General features: G+C 41.1%; 1 protein-coding gene across 1 annotated transcript in view; it reads right to left on the reverse strand.

Moving 5' to 3' along the window:
• Positions 1 to 10,191: 10,191 nt before the first annotated feature.
• The window catches only part of LOC128701115 (ubiquitin-conjugating enzyme E2 L3), a 31,722-nt gene continuing 22,478 nt past the window's right edge, over positions 10,192 to 19,435 (reverse strand). The window contains exons 4-5 of the mRNA XM_053794682.2: positions 17,354 to 17,411; positions 10,192 to 15,927 (exon numbers count right to left, since the gene is read on the reverse strand). Coding sequence (XP_053650657.1) covers positions 15,773 to 15,927; positions 17,354 to 17,411 — 213 coding nt within the window. The 3' untranslated portion in view covers positions 10,192 to 15,772. The remainder of the gene's footprint in view (positions 15,928 to 17,353; positions 17,412 to 19,435) is intronic.

The raw sequence follows: 19,435 nt of genomic DNA on the forward strand, positions 1-19,435 counted from the left end.
TCAATTCTTGTAGTGGTACTGTCATTCTGCCCCATACCATAGTCCAACAGAATTTCCAGTCATGTGGCAATGACATTTTTGAACAGCTGGAACTCCAGGATCTCCCAATCCTCAAAGTAGACACTTATGTCCTTCCTGCCCGGGGGCGGAGACGTTACCCTTGCAATGTGGCTCGTTTAACTTTTGACAGCCGAGAACTCCCGTCCTCTGTATATGTCGCGGGACATCGGTTACAAGTTCGAAAGGTGATACCTACACTGCGACAATGTAGAAATTGCTGGCGTTTTGGTCACCCAGCGAAATATTGCAGATCTATGGCCTAATGCCCAGTCTGTGGTGCCGACGACCATTCTAATACATCTTGCAGTCAACCTCCATCTTGCCTTAATTGTAATGAAGCTCACCCTTCGTACTCCCGCTGTTGTCAGGTCTACTTAAATGAACGTGAAATCCGTTGCCTCAAAGAGGCAGAAGGTCTCCCTTATGCTATGGCAGTTACTCATCTCCGCCTCCAAGGGAGACTACCCCGTGTTTCTTATTCTCGTGTTTCCAAACATCCCCCCACTTCTGGGGTCCCATCTTCTGCAGCCTCCTCTGTTATTACCCCTCCCATAGCCACTACGGCATTTAATCCTTTTGCTGTCCTTGGCTCTGACGTCCCGACTACAACTCAGTCTGTTCTCACATCTTCGCGTCCTTCCTCACAAGCCCCAGTATCGACAAGACCTCGTACGACACCTAATACCAATCGCCCCTCTACTCAGAAGTCCAAAAAATCCACATTGCTCAAATCTTTTTTGCCCCTTCCTTCCCTTCTTCCACCTCCACACTTTACCTTTCCAATCTCTGTACCTAGTTCTTCCCCTCTCTCTGGCTCTATTACAAGTGTGGAGATTCACCCTCCTCCTCGTACTATGCCTTCCACCCCCGTCCCCTCCCAAGTTTCTCCCTCTTCTGCCACCTCCCAGGTTTCTGCCTCTTCTGTCCCCCCCCACACTTCATCTCCAGTCCCTTACACTCTTCCCTCCCCCTCTACTTTGGTACAATCCATTACTGTCCCAATCTTTACTCACCCTCCTCCTCCTCCTATCTCCAATATGGTCTCCCATACATCTTTGAATTCAGAAACACTTGAAGCCATTTCAGAATATATTGCAGAGACTCAACCTTCAATGGACACTGATTCACTTCCTGTTCCTTCTCTTCCCTCTCCTCCATCTTCACAACCCCATTCTTTGCAACGCTCCGTTCCTTCGCTACTTGAACGTCTTCCAATGCCACCACACGTTGACTTTTCTAACCCCTCTAGTCCGTAGGTGCCTTTACCTACAGATTCCTGGTATTTTCTTAATCGCCAATCATGGCCTATTTACAGTGGAATATCCGCGGCCTCAGGGGTAATCGGGGTGAGCTTCAGATGTTGCTTTCCAGGTTTTCCCCTGTTGGTGCTTGCTTACAAGAACCAAAATTACACTCGGCTGTTTTCCAACCTATCTCAGGCTATAATTTATTGTATTCTTCGGATCCTTTCTCAGATGGGACCTTTAATAAAAGTGCCCTTCTTCTACGCAATGATATTCTGTACTGTCAACTATTTGTCCTTACCTCGCTGCATTACACTGCAGCCCGTATCCACTTGAATAAGTGGTTTACAATATGTTCTTTATATCTCTCTCCTTCTCGGGCATTTTCTATCCCAGACTTTGCCTTTCTTGTTTCATCCTTACCACCACCATTTCTGTTACTTGGTGATTTTAATGCCCACCATTTCCTCTGGGGGGGGGGTCTCATTGTGACTCACGTGGCATCCAGTTGGAGGCTTTTCTCGCCTCTCACCCCCTCCATGTTTTAAATACGGGTACTCCCACCCATTTTGATCCTCGTACTCATACTCTCTCTTGCATCGATCTATCAGTCTGCTCTTCCTCCACTGCACTAGACTTCACCTGGTCTGTTCTACCAGACTTACATGACAGCGATCATTTTCCGATCATTCTTACTTCTCCTTCCTATTCACCACCTTTCCGTAGCCCTCACTGGCAATTTGATCGGGCAAATTGGGATCTTTACTCACACCTCACTGCTTTTAGTGAGGTTCCTTCTTCATCCTCCATTGATGAGCTCCTACACATCTTCTCGACGTTAGTTTATACCACAGCTTCTCATTCTATACCCCAAACCTCAGGCAGGCATTCTCAGAAGTGCGTGCCTTGGTGGTCTCCTGCTTGTGCTCATGCAGTACGTTTGAAACGTGCTGCATGGAGCAGGTACCGGTACAATAGAACCGCTGAGAGACTTCTTGATTTTAAGCAGAAGCGTGCGATCACTCGCCGTGTCATCCGTGAAGCTAAACGTACTTGTTGGCGAGACTATGTTTCCACCATCACCTCTGCTTCTTCTATGAGTGCAGTCTGGAAAAAAGTGAGGAAATTGAGTGGTAAATACTCTCCTGACCCGGCTCCTGTTCTACGGGTCGCTGGTGTTGATGTAGCAAACCCTCTCGACATAGCCATTGAACTTGGCACTCATCTGGTCCGTATTTCCCGAGGGCTCCATCTATGCCCCTCGTTTCTTTCCTCAAAGTCTGCCAGAGAGTTAGTACCCTTGGACTTTTCTTCTCTCAGAGAAGAACAGTATAATGTGCCTTTTACACTTCAAGAACTGGAGGCAACGCTCTCAGCTTGCCGATCATCGGCAGCTGGGCCTGACGACATTCATATTCGTATGTTACAACATTTACATCGGTCAGCCCTTGTAGTCCTCTTACACCTCTTCAATCTTATTTGGGCACAAGGAGTTCTTCCCCAGCTGTGGAAATCTGCCATTGTTCTCCCTTTCCGCAAACCGGGTACTACAGGACATGATGCCTCCCACTATCGCCCCATCGCTCTTACTAGTGCAGTTTGCAAAGTGATGGAACGTCTCGTAAATCGACGTTTAATGTGGTATTTAGAGACACACAACAGTCTCTCCGCTAGTCAATATGGCTTTCGTAAGGGTCGTTCTACCATAGACCCCTTACTACGCTTGGATACGTATGTTCGTAATGCCTTTGCGAATAATCACTCAGTTATTGCCATATTTTTTGACCTTGAGAAGGCATATGACACAACTTGGAGGTATAATATTTTGGCCCAGGCCCATTCCTTAGGCCTCCGAGGCAATCTACCATCCTTCCTTAAGAACTTTTTAACTGACAGACATTTCCGTGTTCGAGTCAATAATGTTCTTTCCCCGGACTTCGTCCAAGCTGAAGGTGTCCCTCAGGGATGTGTTCTAAGCACAACACTGTTTCTCCTTGCTATAAATGATTTGGCCTCTGTTCTTCCACCCAATATTTGGTCATCACTCTATGTTGATGACTTCGCTATTGCTTGTGCAGGCGCTGACTGTCAGCTTATTGCAGTTTCTCTCCAGCATGCGGTCGACCGTGTTTCCACTTGGGCCACCACACATGGGTTTAAATTTTCAAGTACCAAAACTCACCAAATTACTTTCACTAGACGCTCTGTTATCCCCGATCATCCTTTGTATCTCTATGGCTCCCGTATCCCCGAACGTGATACAGTCAGGTTTCTAGGCCTTCTCTTTGACCGTCGGTTATCCTGGAAACCTCACATTACCTCTCTGAAGGCAACTTGTCACAGCCGGCTAAACCTTCTTAAAACCCTTGCTCATCTTTCCTGGGGAGCTGATCGTCGAACTCTGCTTCGCCTACATTCAGCCCTCGTTTTATCGAAACTCGATTATGGTGACCAGATTTATTCCGCGGCCTCTCCTGCTACTCTCTCTAGCCTTAACTCTATCCATCACCAAGGATTACGTTTGTGCCTTGGTGCTTTTCGCTCTTCCCCTGTTGAGAGCCTCTATACAGAAGCGAATGTTCCATCCTTGTCTGATCGCCGTGATGCTCATTGCCTTCGCTACTATGTACGCTCTCACGATCTACACAATCCTTCCATTTATAGAATGGTCACCGATATTAGTAGACATTCTTTATTCGTTCGCCGCCCCTGTTTGCTCCGTCCCTTTTCTCTTCGCCTACATTCACTCTTGTCTTCCCTTCAGTTACCACATTTATATGTTCATGTAACATCTCACTTTTCCCTACCCCCCTGGGAAGTTCCAGCTGTTCGGGTCTGTTCTTTCTCACTTCCTTGCTCGAAAGCTCAACTGCCTACGGTGGCTTCCCGCTCTCTTTTTCTTGATCACTTCCACTCCCATTCTCATGCCACCGCTGTGTACACAGATGGCTCTAAGTCTTCAGACGGCTTCGGATTCGCAGCAGTTTCCGGACAGCGTCGTGCAGGGGCATTTACTATCTTCAGCTAGCATTTTTACTGCTGAACTGTATGCCATTCTTGCAGCACTTATTCATATCGCATCTATGCCTGTGTCATCATTTGTAGTAGTCTCAGACTCCCTTAGTGCTCTACAGGCTATACAAAAATTTGATACATCTCATCCCCTAGTTCTCCGTATCCAACTTTGGCTACGCCGGATCTCTACCAAACAAAGATATTGTTTTTTGTTGGGTCCCTGGTCATGTCGACATACAGGGCAATGAACAGGCAGACGCTGCTGCGCGGTCAGCAGTACATGACCTACCGATTTCCTATCGAGGTGTTCCATTTCTGGACTATTTTGCTGCAATAGCTACCCACCTTCGCACCCGTTGGCAACAACGTTCGTCAACTCTGCTCGGTAACAAACTTCATTCTATTAAACCGAGCATAGGTTACTGGCCGTCTTCTTGTCATCAGTGCCGAGGTTGGGAGACCACTCTCTCCCGCCTTCGCATTGGCCACACTCGTCTTACTCATGGGTATCTCATGGAGAGGCACCCTGTTCCTCTCTGTGAGCAGTGTCAAGTTCCAGTATCGATTAGCCACATTCTGTTAGACTGCCCTCTCTATCAACGAGCACGCAGAATTTACCTCCAACGTCGTCTTCGTTCTACTACTCTCTCTTTACCTTCCCTTCTTGCTGATGGACCCTCCTTTAATCCTGACTCTCTCATTGACTTCTTGACAACGACTGATTTACTCCACAAACTCTGATGATACTTTTCGCACTCCCCTCAGCCCTTTCTAGTTCAGTCTCTTGCTGCCCTTTACCCTCTCACCATCCACTACCCCGCTGTTATCCGTAACCTATTACTCATCCATCTCCCTTTTGCCACCTGATACCCTCGCTTCCTTCCTGCCCTGCAGCGCTGTATAGTCCTTGTGGCTTAGCGCTTCTTTTTGATTATAATAATAATAATAATAATATATTGTTTATTATTTCATATTAGATGAACTGTGATACATAAATAAGCCATAGAGTTGATGATAGTGAAATATTCAAGGAGTATTTTATCAGGTCTCCAGACAAACTGTCGTCCACCACTGTCACTGCCCATACCACTACACGAATTACATATTTTATTCATTTTAGAGTATATATCAGGTTTCTGTGTTATTTATATTGATTATGTCATATTAGATCAAGTGAGATAGATAAATGTCGTAAAGCTGATATTAGCAAAATTGTTGAAGTACAGAATTCCACTGGAACGGATTAATTGCCCTTCAATTAATTTAAGTGAGAAAAATTGACTCTGCAAATGAGCAAATCCAGTTGCGAGCAAGGTCATGGAATGGATTAAACTCACACATAAAGGCTCCACTATATAGGGAAAACTTAATCCATTCCCATAATAAAAAATCCTATTGTTATTGGCATCTTATACATTGATGGGGTTGTATAAAATAATTTTAAGACTGCTTAATACTAAAATACATACATAAATACAAAATACTGGATGAAATAAATGCAAATTTAACCTCACTATGCTGAAAAGTTGAGTGCCTACTAGGAGAGTGCTAAGAAGGAAGGAGGACTGTTATTGTTTGGAAGAAGAGTTCCCTTCTGTTTTTTTTTTTCTATCTGGACCTGGTTGAAGATCACAAGGCTTGACATACTAAAAATCTGGGTTCAATGAATGGTAGCAATGGGGCTACTGACGCTAGTGGGCAGTTGTGGCTTTGTCTGGAGAGAGGGGTAAACAAGGGTGTTGTGATTCATTTTGGCCCATGCAAGTTCTAGTACGTGAGTCGTATTCCAAAGGTCATATACCAAGCAAAAATTTTCACATCCAAACAGGACGTATATCAAGTTGGACTTATTCCAAAGCAGACACATACCAAGGTACCACACTTCAGGTTTCTGGCCATCTTGTCAGTGTAAAGGTTAGGAGACTACTCCTATCTTTGCATCGGCCACACGTCTTACCGTTATCTCATGGAGATGCACCCTGTTCCACTCTTGAGAATTGTAAAGTTCCAGTTTCTGTTAGCCACATTCTGCCCTCACTATCAATGAGCACGCAGAATTTACCTCCAATGTCGTCACAGCTCTAATGCTCTTACTTTATTTTCTCATCTTGCTGATGGACCCTCCTTTAACCCAGACTCTTGACAGCAACTGATTTACTGCCTCTAGTACTCCTCACAGCCCTTTATACCTCTCCCTCTTGCTACCCAATACCCTTACACCCTTCCCTGCTGTGCTGTATGACCCTTGTAGGTTTAGCACTTCATTTTTTATTATAATCCTTAGAGGATCTTGTATGCTTACAAAAGCTCCCTGAGCATTAGGGTATGAAACCTCTCAAACATTTACTATGACATGTAAATCTTACTCTATATTAAGGGATGTGCATATTATAATCTAAACCAAGAGCTAAACCCAGGAGGTGTATATCATTATTATAAAAAAGAAGTGCTAAACCTAAAGGGTTATACAGTGCAGAAGGGCAGGGAAGGATGCAGGGATAATGGGTAGCAAGAAGGAGAGGGATGATTATTAGGTTATGGAATGCAGCGGGACAGTGGATATTGCAGGGGTTGAGGGTAGCAAGAGATTTGGTAAAAAGAACTGAGGGGAGTGCTAGAGGCATCATCATCCGAGTTTGTGTAGTAAATCAGTTGCTGTCAAAAAGTCAATGAGAGAGAGTGGATTAAAGGAGGGTCCATCAGTAAGAAGGGGAGGTAAAGAAAGGGCAGCAGAGCGGAGACAATGACGGAGGTAAATTCTGCGTGCTCGTTGACAGTGGGCAGTCCAACAGAATGTGGCTAACAGATACTGGAACCTGACAATTCTCAGAGGAACAGGGCACCTCTCCATGAGATACCCGTGAGTAAGATGAGTGTGGCTGATGCAAAGATGGGAAAGAGTAGTCTCCCAACCTCAACACTGATGACAAGAAGACGGCCAGAGTAACAGAACGAAGTTTGTTATGGTGATCAGACCAGTGTTGTTGCCAATGGGTGGGAAGGTGGGTAGCAATTACAGCAAAATAGTTTGTGAATGGAACATCTCTATATGAAACTAGGTGGTTGTGTACTGCTGACCGTGCAGTAGTGTCTGCCTGTTCATTGTCCTGTAAGTCAGCATGACCAGGGACTCAACAAAAAACAATATCTTTGTGTTTGCTAGAGATACGGTATAACCAAAGCTGGATACGAAGAACTAGGGTGTGAGGTGCATCAAATTTTCATATAGCCTGTAAAGCACCAAGAGAGTCTGAAATGACCACAGATGGTGACACAGGCATAGATGCAATACAGGTAAGTGCAACAAGAATGGCATGCAATTCAGCCGTAAAAATGCTAGCCGAGGGTAATAAATGCCCTCGCACGACACTGTTCGGAAACACTGCTGTGAATCTGATGCCATCGGAAGACCTAGAACCATCGGTGTACACTGCGATGGCACGAGAGCGGAAGTAAAGAAAAAGAGAGTGGGAAGCCACCATAGGTAGTTGGGCTTTCGCGCATGGCAGTGGGAAAGAACAGACGCAAACAGCCGCAACTTCGCGAGACGCTACATGAATATAGAGGTGGAAACTGAAGAGAAGACGAGTGAATTTAAGTCAGAGAGAAAAGGGGCGACGAACAAATAAAGAACACCTACTAACATCAGTGACTATCCTATATATGGAAGAATTGTAGATGGCAAGAGATAGAACAAAATAGTGAAGGCAATGAGCATCATGGTGATCAGACAAGGATGAAAAATTCGCTTCTGCATAGAGGCTCTCAACGGGATGAATGAAAGGCATCAAGGCACAGACGGAGACTTTGATGATGTATAGGATCTAACTTAGAGTTGCGGGAGAGGCTGCAGAATAGATTTGGTCACCATAATCTACCTTGGAAAAGATTAGGGTGGAATGCAAATGGAGGAGAGTGCGACGATCAGCTTCCCATGAACGATGTGCGAAAACCTTAAGGACATTTAGCCGACCATGGCAAGTTGTCTTTAACGAAGAAATGTGAGGTCTCCACATCAGCCTGCGATCAAAGAGCAGGCCCGGAAACCTGACCATATCACATGCCGGAATACATGAATCGTGTAAGCACAAGGGAGTATCCGGTATAAGCAGCCATCTAGTGAAGGTAACGAATCGGGTTTTCGTACTGGAAAATTTAATGCCATGAGAAGTGGTTCAATGGGAGAGACTGTCTATCACAACCTGAAGGGAGGCTGCTACTAGTCGACAGTCAGCACTCAAGTAAGCTATAGCGAAGTCATCAATATAAAATGATGACCAAATATGTGAAGGAAGAATGGAAGGTAGGTCATTTATAGCTAAAAGAAAGTAGTACTGAGGACACAATCTTGTGGGACTCCTTCAGCATGTACAAAGTCCGAGGAAAGCGAGGCACCAATATGGACCCGAAAATGTTTATCGGACAAAAAAGCAGTGATGAAGTTTGGTAAATTACTGCGGAGGCCTAAGGAGTGGGCTTGGGCTAGAATGTTATACTACCTCCAAGTGGTGTCATGCCTTCTCTAGATCAAAAAAGACCACTAGGACATAGTGGTTGTTAGCAAAGGCTAATGGTATGGGGCAGAATAACAATACCACTACAAGAATTGAGGGAATGATGTTTTTCAATAGTTACAGGAATAGTATCGATAGTTGTAAGGAGAGAAAGATTGTGAGCTTGGCTAGCAGTCTGGACAGTGATGATGCGTGTACTGCTCTTGAGAGCACAAAAGGATATATCTCTACCAACATAGTTGGAAAGGTAGGCAGTAGAGGAACTCGGTCATAGAGTAAAAAACTTAGTCCATTGTGTATTATGAAACAACATGGAAAGGGAGTGCATGACGTGCCTGCCTTTTCTTAGTAGGATGAGAAGAAAGTGAAGACGTATCATCAGGTAATGGTCGTGGGCATTTTGGTGTGGGACCGGAGTCGGTCCAATGTGGGATAGGCAGGCAATTCGAAAATTCCCTCACTGTAGAGGGAGAAGCCGGAAGCATAGTCAAAGAAGAGTGGAGGTTAGACATATCAAAGGAGTCAGATGGAACCCCGGTACCTGAAGCGGGTGACGAAACAGCACCAGCAAGAGGTACAGAGGAATTAGAAATGTCCAAATAGTCAAATAATGAGGCAGGGTCAGAAGAGGATGCAGTATCAGGAAGGGGCCCAGAGGGAGTAGGTTCATGAATTTGGGGTTCCATGGTTAGGTCTCTAAAAGTAAAGAAAAAAAGGGGGGGGGGAGGAAACGTGGAGATATAGCTCCTAGGAGGCAAAAAAGGGCCGAAAATTCCCCCTCTGCACCCAAGAGGACCTCAGCACCGCAATTAGTGCAGATGCGGCATGGAACCTGTACCATACCCTACCCTTCATGCCAGTAAACCAGCAATCCAGGATAGCAACCTCACATCCACTGAGCCACCTTGAACAAAAGAGGGCGACCAGACACCCGCCACGAAGCATACCTCCTTTGGCCACCACCCCCTGGAATCCGACAGGCAGCTTCCAGAGATACACCAGTCACCCGAAAGACACCCAAAGCCACCCCCCGGGAGACCGGAGAGGGATTGGGACACCTCCAGGCGATCCAGATTCCATGGCAAACTACACCACCGTCAAGGACCTCAACGGAATGGGATGGACCCCGGTACTCTTCCCTCTACCTAGGAACCAGCGTGCCTGTGGGAAGAATCCCAAAGGCCAAAAATAGGAAGGGAATAAAAGGGATGGGGAAAATGGGATAGGAGAGGAGATTGGGTGGTAATTAGATTCAGTCTGAGAAAGGAGACCAAAAGGTCTAATTCCTCAGACCAACAGCCTCTTCACCATGCCAAGGAGCCCTCCTTGAAGAGGCATTTTGAGGTAAAATAATTAAATTTACTCATTCTGTTCTTTACTGTATTAATAACGATGCTTTACAAGTTTGTTAATTATATACACAGTGTATTTTTAAACATACTATAAAGTGATCAGGTTACTTCCTGCTTAAAGGGTATTGTAATCAGATTACACCATAATCAAAGCACACCACTGCTAAAAGCTCTTTGAGCTCATTATTTCAAAAATTACCAGTACCAGATTACACTATTGAAAGAATTATGATCCAGTATACTGTATTATACTTGCTGCATGTACCTTTAAACGAGGTATGCTTTTTTCACAAAGGACTTAAAAATATCTTGTGAAAATTTAACTTTCTGTACTGTAATTTTTTTCTAAAGCAATACAACAAAATCAGTCAAAAGTGTTAAGCTGAATGAGTGGACAGGTTCATTACATCTAACGAGAACAATTCCTGATTTGTTGGCACTGTTTTATTCAAACTGCTGACAATATGAAAGTACTGACAATTCCAATATTCATTTGGTGTAGAAAATTAATGAACAGAACTTTCTTATCCTAGTGATGAAAAACTGGCCATTATTATAATTTAAAATTTTATTTAATAATAGATCCATATTTTCATGGGCTGTACACTGAAACAAAATTTACAAGCACCTTGAAATAGCCTCCAAAAATGTTTAAAATCTTTGATGGCATCTAAATTAAAGCCAATTCAGCAAGGTAATGCAGGTGCATATTCAGTATCTATACAATTACATATAAAAAATCATTATTAATATCAATACTGAATAAATCAACAATGTAAATACTAGTTACATATATTGCAAAATATACTGTTTATATTTATTCATAACCAGGCAAGTTTTATTTTGCTAAGCCCCATTTGAGTTTGGCATTTACCGAATTATATTCACAAGTGTTGTGCAAGTTGATGAACTACTTTTTACATCTGGTGCTTTTTGTGATGAAAATTCCATTTACAACTGAAAGCTTTGACAGAGGCCACCTTTCTTTAATATCCTGTTCCATTTGAGTCCATCTGTCCAATTCTAACAGAAGCATAAAGACACGAGGATGAAGAACAGTCCTAAAGGAAAATGTGAGAGATGTGTCCACTTAACACTTGCCTGAGAACAAGTTCTGTATGCCACACTCATTACAAGACAAATACATATAACTGGTCTGAATGATTAGAATGCTTCCTGACCACAAAAGATGGTCACCATTCAATGTACTTAATATTAAAGCATGTGGTTAGGTGTTTGGACATGGTCTATTCTTGTCTGTGGAAGAAAAATGCAGTCTTAAAATGGACAAATTAATGTCTTGGTCTGAAAAGTGGCAGATGAAGTTCAATGTGGATAAGTGTAAGGTACTTGCCCTTGGTAATGAAAATAACCCTCGAAGCTATAATCTAGGTGAAGTAGAGCTTGATCATACAGAATGTGAAAAAGACATAGGAGTCATGGTAAGCAGAAATCTAAAGCCAAGACAGAAGTGCCTTAGTGTGTGCAACAAGGCCAACAGATTACTTGGATTTATCTCAAGAAGTATAAGTAACAGAAGTCCAAAAGTTATTTTACAGCTATATACATCACTAGTGAGGCCTCATTTAGATTATGCTGCTCAGTTTTGGTCCCCTTACTACAGGATGGACATACACTCATTAGAGAACATACAGAGAAGAATGACTAAAATGATTTACTGTGTAAGGAACCTCCCGTATGAAGATAGACTTAAAGCCTTAAATCTCCACTCTCTGGAGAGGCGTAGAATGAGGGGAGATATCATTGAAGTGTATAAGTGGATGACAGGCATAAACAAGGGAGATATTAATAAAGTACTGAGGGTGTCGAACCAGGTAAGAACCAGAAATAATGGATTTAAGTTGGATAAATTTAGATTTAGAAAGAACATAGGTAAGTACTGGTTTTCTAACAGAGTTGTAGATGCGTGGAACAGTCTTCCCAGTGGGGTGATAGAGGCTAGGACCTTGGGTAGCTTTAAGAAGAGACTGGACAAATATATGAGTGGGAGGGGCTGGGTTTGATTGGTGCCATCAGGTACGGGAGTTATTTCTTGGGTAGCTTTGGGTAGAGGTCGTTTTGATAAGGACCTGCCTTGCATGGGCCAGTAGGCCTTCTGCAGTGTTCCTCCATTCTTATATTCTATAAGGAGTTTTCATTTGGGACATATACTTACACTCATATTTTGTGCCCATGTTAGAAATGATGACCAGATGGATTTTACAATGTACTAATATATAATATTTTAAGCCAAAAACCTTATGAAATGTCAACACTCAAGCTTGGTAGCAAATGAACTTCTGAGAGAGAGATAGAGAGAGAGATGGAGAGAGAGATGGAGAGAGAGAGAGAGAGAGAGAATGGAGAGAGAGAGAGAGAATGGAGAGAGAGAGAGAATGGAGAGAGAGAGAGAATGGAGAGAGAGAGAGAATGGAGAGAGAGAGAGAATGGAGAGAGAGAGAATGGAGAGAGAGAGAGAGAGAGAGAGAGAGAGAGAGAGAGAGAGAGAGAGAGAGAGAGAGAGATGGAGAGAGAGAGAGATGGAGAGAGAGATGGAGAGAGAGAGAGATGGAGAGAGAGAGAGAGAGAGAGAGAGATGGAGAGAGAGAGAGAGAGAGAGAGAGAGAGAGAGAGAGAGAGAGAGAGAGAGAGAGAGAGAGAGAGAGAGAGATGGAGAGAGATGGAGAGAGAGAGAGAGAGAGAGAGAGAGAGAGAGAGAGAGATGGAGAGAGAGAGAGAGAGATGGAGAGAGAGAGAGAGAGATGGAGAGAGAGAGAGAGAGATGGAGAGAGAGAGAATGGAGAGAGAGAGAGAGAGAGAGAGATGGAGAGAGAGAGAGATGAAGAGAGAGAACATAAAACTACAACCAAAAGGCTCAGAGCCTAAAGCTTACCTTTGTAGTTTGCCACCACAATCCCTGTGCCTTGGCAACAAAGTATGAAGAAAGAACTGAAACAAATACAGCACCAGGTATCTGCACAACCTTTAAGAGGCTCTGCATTAAGGAGGGTCATGTATACCTCCAGAGGGATTGACGAACCAAATAAAAGGCCTCTTCATTGTTATCAATCCTAAAGGAGACTTCATTAAACACAGCTGGCTTATGCAGACAGACATCTTGAAATATATGCAACTTATGAGACTACAAAAGCAATAATTATAACTAAATCATACAGATAATTTTTTATGCAATGTATTTGAAGATACTAAAATTGTACCTGGATGTTGATACAGACTCCTTTCAGTTACAAATTGTTAAGGAAATGAATAAAATAGGAGGCTACTCCATTTTGCTTCATAATACATAAATTCTTTAAATAAATATGCACAGTACTATTCAAAGTATAGGTGACACACATGCCTAAAGCTAAATGTTTCAAATAACAAACATGTCCACCTCTAGTAGATGAATAATTGAAAATTAACACAAATACTGAATCTATACAAAAAATTGAGTCCCATGATCATGGATGGCAAAATACTCCCCTGCTTCCATAGAGAACAAACAAGGCTCACATCTCTTGGACACAGTACAGTAAAGAAATGTACATTTAAAAAAAATGTAACCATTTACCTGAAGAAACCACTATGCAGTTTCATGCGACGGATGCATATAATCAAATCTTATGTAATTACTTTTATGTTGCAAATTCAAAGACTAGTAACAAAAAAGCCAAATAACTAATATGAACTTTTTTTTTTTTTTTTTTTTTTTTGCATACCACCTATCAAACCATTCTTTAAAAAGAATTCTTTCACAAACCAACCATAAGCACAGCCAATATGGCTCCCTCCTCAACAGATGCTAACAGGACATACCTCAAGCTTGTAATCCTGCATTATGTTAATAGAGTCTGGGGACAAAATCAATATGCATATCAGAGCATATCAACAATCATCCCATCCATGAAATTCTCTTATAAATATGAGGAGACTTAAAGAAAAAGTATCTATACATTTCATGAAAAGTAACAAATTACACATGTCTAAAAGCTGGCAGTTTTGCAAAAACTCCCTATAACCCACTTTACAATAAAAAATTATGGATTCATTCTATAGCAAGATTGTTTTCAAAGCATTACCTTCAAGTATCACAGTTCCTGCATTTTTCATACAATGCTGAAACCAAGTGAAAATCTATAGCCCACCCAGCTGGAATGTATGGGAGGGTTTCCATCACTAACATACATTGGAATACGGCAAGCGTTTCTCAAAAGGGAATTGTGACTAGTGTGTTGATGCCACCAATTTAAGTGTTAAGAATACTCATTAAACACTTCAAAATGGAAAACATATGGATATATCCTGGTGTTAAATCAATACAGACCAAAGCATTATGTCTAATTAACCTTTCAATTGTGAAAAATTTCATATCATTGAACTATTTCGTTAAACCTTAACTCTTTACAAGAGCTCTTCAAGGCAAGCTAATAACTACACTGTACTTTATATTTTGCTATTTAATATTAAGAGTATCTCATGCCTTTATCAGCTAAAATATCAACCTCCATGTTTGATCAACCCACAATCTGTGACAAATCCATTTTTTAAATGGATTGTTAAGACCAAGCACAGTTGTGTTAGACACTATGGTACAAACTGAAATTCTATTGACATAAAAGAAAAGGCTCACATCTCCCAAGAAAAACTATCTTGCACAGATATGGTGTGAAGATATGGCATAGCATTTATACATTAACCATACAATTTACTTTTTAAATTTTACAAGTCCATTGTCGTTACCATATGTAAACCTAAATACAAGTCTACATAATAGTGATTTTAAAAATATCACCAAGGAGGCAGCGAGACTTTGGAGGTCGACAATTCTAAAAGTATGGACACTTAACAGGCAGACTAATGGACAAGATGAATTTAATTTCGTCAAGATTACCTAAGCCTGGCACATAACTGAACTTTACCTAGGATTAAGAAGGTGCATATTCATTCTTCTAACATGTTTGTATTGAAATGTAATGTACTTGAGAATTCCTGCATCTGCATGTATATTGTTCTCATTTACATGGAGTACATGCTGTAACAACCCCTACAAAGAGAATTACAGCTAGTGTATTACTATCACCAACCTGTGGACACACACACTGGATATGATTTCTTTTCATTTAGTACATTATTGAGTATTAAATAATTTATACAGGTAAATTTAAGATATTAAAAGGATATAATGCTTAAGTCTTAAAGAAAAAGGCACCAAGGAAAGTGCCAAATCAGAAAAAAAAAATCTACTTAACTATTCAAGACACCGTGGGAATCTCAAGTGCAAAAATACATTCCTACAATGAATTCTTTAGTGTCTTTAACAAAAACTATGTAATAGCACAAGTGCACTGGAGTATAACTGGAAATATAATGAAAAATAAATTAAAACACCAAAGTACCACTTCCATCTGGTGATTATCATCATTACATTTATAGGAGGAGTGCTAAACTTGTAGGGGTCATACAGCACCTAGGGGAATGCCCCACATAGTAAATAAGTTTATCTCTAAACATAAAAATTTATTTATAAAAAAGGTCTGCCTGCAAAGTGCCTTTGTAAATTACAGACTACACATGAAGAGGGTAGTTAGTCTGCTGGCCTCTTTTCTGAATTCTTCTTTGTAAATTCCTCCGCATTTTTCATAAATTTCTTACGGTCTTTCGTGTAGTCCTCGGCAAGATCAGCACGAAGCGGGTGTTCAGGTTCAGGCTCATTTACAAGGTTGATTAGAGCCTCAATCACTGCAATTGATGCAATCAATGTTAAATTTGAGTATCACTATATTCATACCTTACGCGAACGAATGCATGCATATTTAGTCAATTATCCATCATCCACAGCTGAAGAGATCAGATGTGCACCAAACTTCCAAAAGCTCTGGTTAATGGACTTTTTTTTTTTTCCAAATGATCTCATCCCTCAATGAAGATTCATTAATATCGATGAGGGGTTCTTGAATCACAACCTTTTTCTTCCATTATCTGTTTAGATATTAAGAAAAGGCAGTAGAAGATAGGTAGCTGATGGAATCAATGACTTATGAACATGGAATGTTTTTAATACAATTTCAATCTGCTGTCTTAATAAAGAGACACCAGATTTAGGCACGAGAAACCCAATGGTTCGTTTTCAATTTCAATGTCATGCATGAAGTCAAAAGAAAATCACACACCAGGTCAGATGAAGTATGACTAAATATTGTATTTCTACATTCTTTTTTCTCATTCGTTTTTTTTGTCTGTATATACATAATCATATGGTTTGTGTGTGGTAAGCTCTTTTTTTTTTTTGTAAACATTCGTCAAGAGATGAGAAATCTGCCTCTGCAGCCAAATCTCAGATCATGCCTTTTTTTTTTTATATTACCATTTAGTGTATAAATGGTCATATAAAAAATAACAAATTTGACGATTAATAAAATGCAAAATTAAGTGGTAAACCCTAGACATAAGATTTACAATGGTCTGCACTTGTAAATTAAATACTTTAGACAAATGATTTCTTAAGAAAGGTAACTATTTTATGCATGTGGTAAGTAGGGATGTTGCAACCGGAGGGGTAATTTGACTGCAATGTCAGCAAACACCTTGAAACATGGTAATTGAGTGAATGTTTGTGAATGTATTTTCTTCTTTGGGTTACCATGATTTGGCAGGATTTTTCTTTCAATTCTCGTTTTATGTTAACTGTAAATTATACTGTACCATATAGGAATAGTGACAATCTCAGATAACAGAAGTATTATAAATGGTGCAAAGGTGACATTAAAACAATATCAAAGATGTCTGAAACAAACCCACTGCCATTATAGTATGCTCCTCACTTAGCGACGAATTCGTTTAATGATGTGGTCTTAGGAATGGAACTCCGTCGTTAAATGAGGAGAGGCTGTATTACTTTTTTGTAAAATGACTGTTCAGTGTTTTTGGAGCAAAAATAAAACAAGAAATGTGGCTTATTTTACAATTCTGGCTTTATGTTAACCTGGAGAGGTGACAGGCATGGAAGAGAGAAAAGGAGGAGGGATAGGAAGAGAAGGCAAAAAGGGGGAGGTTATGGGATACAGGAGGGAAATCGAGTAAGGAAAAGTGAGAGGAAACTTAGTATCTAAAGGAAACTACAAAATACTGTATATTAACTATTAACCTGAAAACAATGACCACTCACCTTGGTCCGTTTTTGTTGCAGGTTTCCAGTTCTCGGCGCTAATGATAGGGAGACACACCTGACCAAAGACAAAAATTTTAATTAAAAATCTGAAAAAGTATGAGCACTCTTATATGTGCATACAAATACAATCCACTACATGTCAGTTGTTTTGGGAATTATTACACAAATAAGAATTACTGTATTATGAAATGGGAAAGTAGAGATAAATATATACTGAATTTAAGTAAAGGTTTTTAAGGTTTACATGCCAGTTTACATTTTCATGAGACAAAAGAAAGACCAGCAATCCTGCTAGTGCAAACCAATTAATGGCATTCCATCTCACACTTGTACAACAGGATGGCAATGTCTTCCTGGATATCCCAGTTGCTGCCTACCAACCTACCACCTCCAGTAATATACACATTTACTATCTGTATGCATACAGTTGTAAATAATACATCTGTGAAACTTGTCTGTTTACTAAAGCCATATCGCTAAAAGATCAGTCACACAAAACCATAAATCCACTTGCAGTAAATCTATAGTCAGTAAAACTTAAAAGGAAAATACCACAAATATATCCCAAAGATGGCTAAATGTTAATGCTGCATAATAGCCAAAAACAAAATATATGATGGGAAAAACTTATTTCAAGTAGGGGTTTAAAATAGGAAAGCTCGATTTACTGCACACTGTCCTGTATCATTTTCCTTAAGGAAGGAAAGTATGGCAGAAAGGAATGCAATGAGAAAAAAGAAAAGGGTGGCAAGATAGGTGTAGGTTCCAGAATTATAGGAGTGATATAAGTAAAGAATATGCAGGGATGTCCAAGAAAATAAGCTTAGGAAGTGAAGATAGAATTTGAGGTGAAGATGAAATATATTAACCCTTCATTATCTCTTACCGACACCAATATCGCTTTCATGGATCTGTGCATTAATTCTAGCAGCTCAGAATTTGGCGCGAAGGACTTGGTAAGCCTACATACAAGTGAATGGGTCTGTGCAGTCAATGTGCATAATAGTATACAACAAAACTGGGGCCACCACAGTGCATTGTGGGAATGCCATCTTTAGTATGCCTTGTTCACCATGCCACGCAAACACAAAAGCCTCATTCCCAGGTGAATTCAATGAGTTATAACTCCAGTGACAGTTCCAACAAGGATTGCCAAACTAAGGATGAGTTCTATAGTTTCACACGTTTAATAGCGGAAAGCGATGTGGGAGAGACCAGAAATGGTGTTTGAAAACCCTGGAATGTGTTCATGCTGTAAACAAAAGCTCATATTCTCCTGTGGCTTGGGTACAGATTGAGTAACAGTGGTGATAGTGATATGGACTTTGATTTCCTTACAATCGATGAACAGCCCAGTGATAACGATGACAATTATTACCCTATCAAGCAGCAATATATACGGCGCCACATGCTGTGGTATACCCATCCAGACACACAACACCAGTGATAAACAGGGATAATGAGATAATGGTGCTTTGAATGACATGGGTACGGGCTGTAAGCAATGCAGGCACTGCATGTAGCAGTGGTGGGTGGGATGAAGATGCACAGCACCATTGCCCCACACCCCAACAGTCACAGTCACTAACCACTACACAACCAGCCACAAATATCGAACAATCACCACCAGACTGCATTTGGGATTCACTGGAGGATGCACATTTCATGCCCAATCCTAAATCAATCTGATGACACAAACATTGGAATCCAGCCCAACTGTACCCTGGGAATGACACCACAGAACAAATTCTTTGAACTATATTTTGATAATCCTGATGCAAATTAGTGATGGAAACCAGAAGATACTGCCAGCATACAAAGGTAAACATGTTAGTTACACCACAGTTAAGGCTGGGCTTTGAAATTATTTGTGTAAAAAAAAAAAAATTGCAATATTTAATCACACTAGTCATCTGATCACCTTATATGAACCCTGATGTTCAGTGATCTCATTTCTCAGAGATTTATCCTGCTACTACATAGGCTACACTTCTCAGACAAGGCCCAATAAGAATGACATGTTGTACACGATTAAGAAAACTTTTATGTGCAATGACTTTTTTTTTTTATCCCATCAGG

This window comes from Cherax quadricarinatus, chromosome 73 (assembly GCF_038502225.1).
Source record: "Cherax quadricarinatus isolate ZL_2023a chromosome 73, ASM3850222v1, whole genome shotgun sequence".
Lineage (NCBI taxonomy): Eukaryota > Metazoa > Arthropoda > Malacostraca > Decapoda > Parastacidae > Cherax > Cherax quadricarinatus.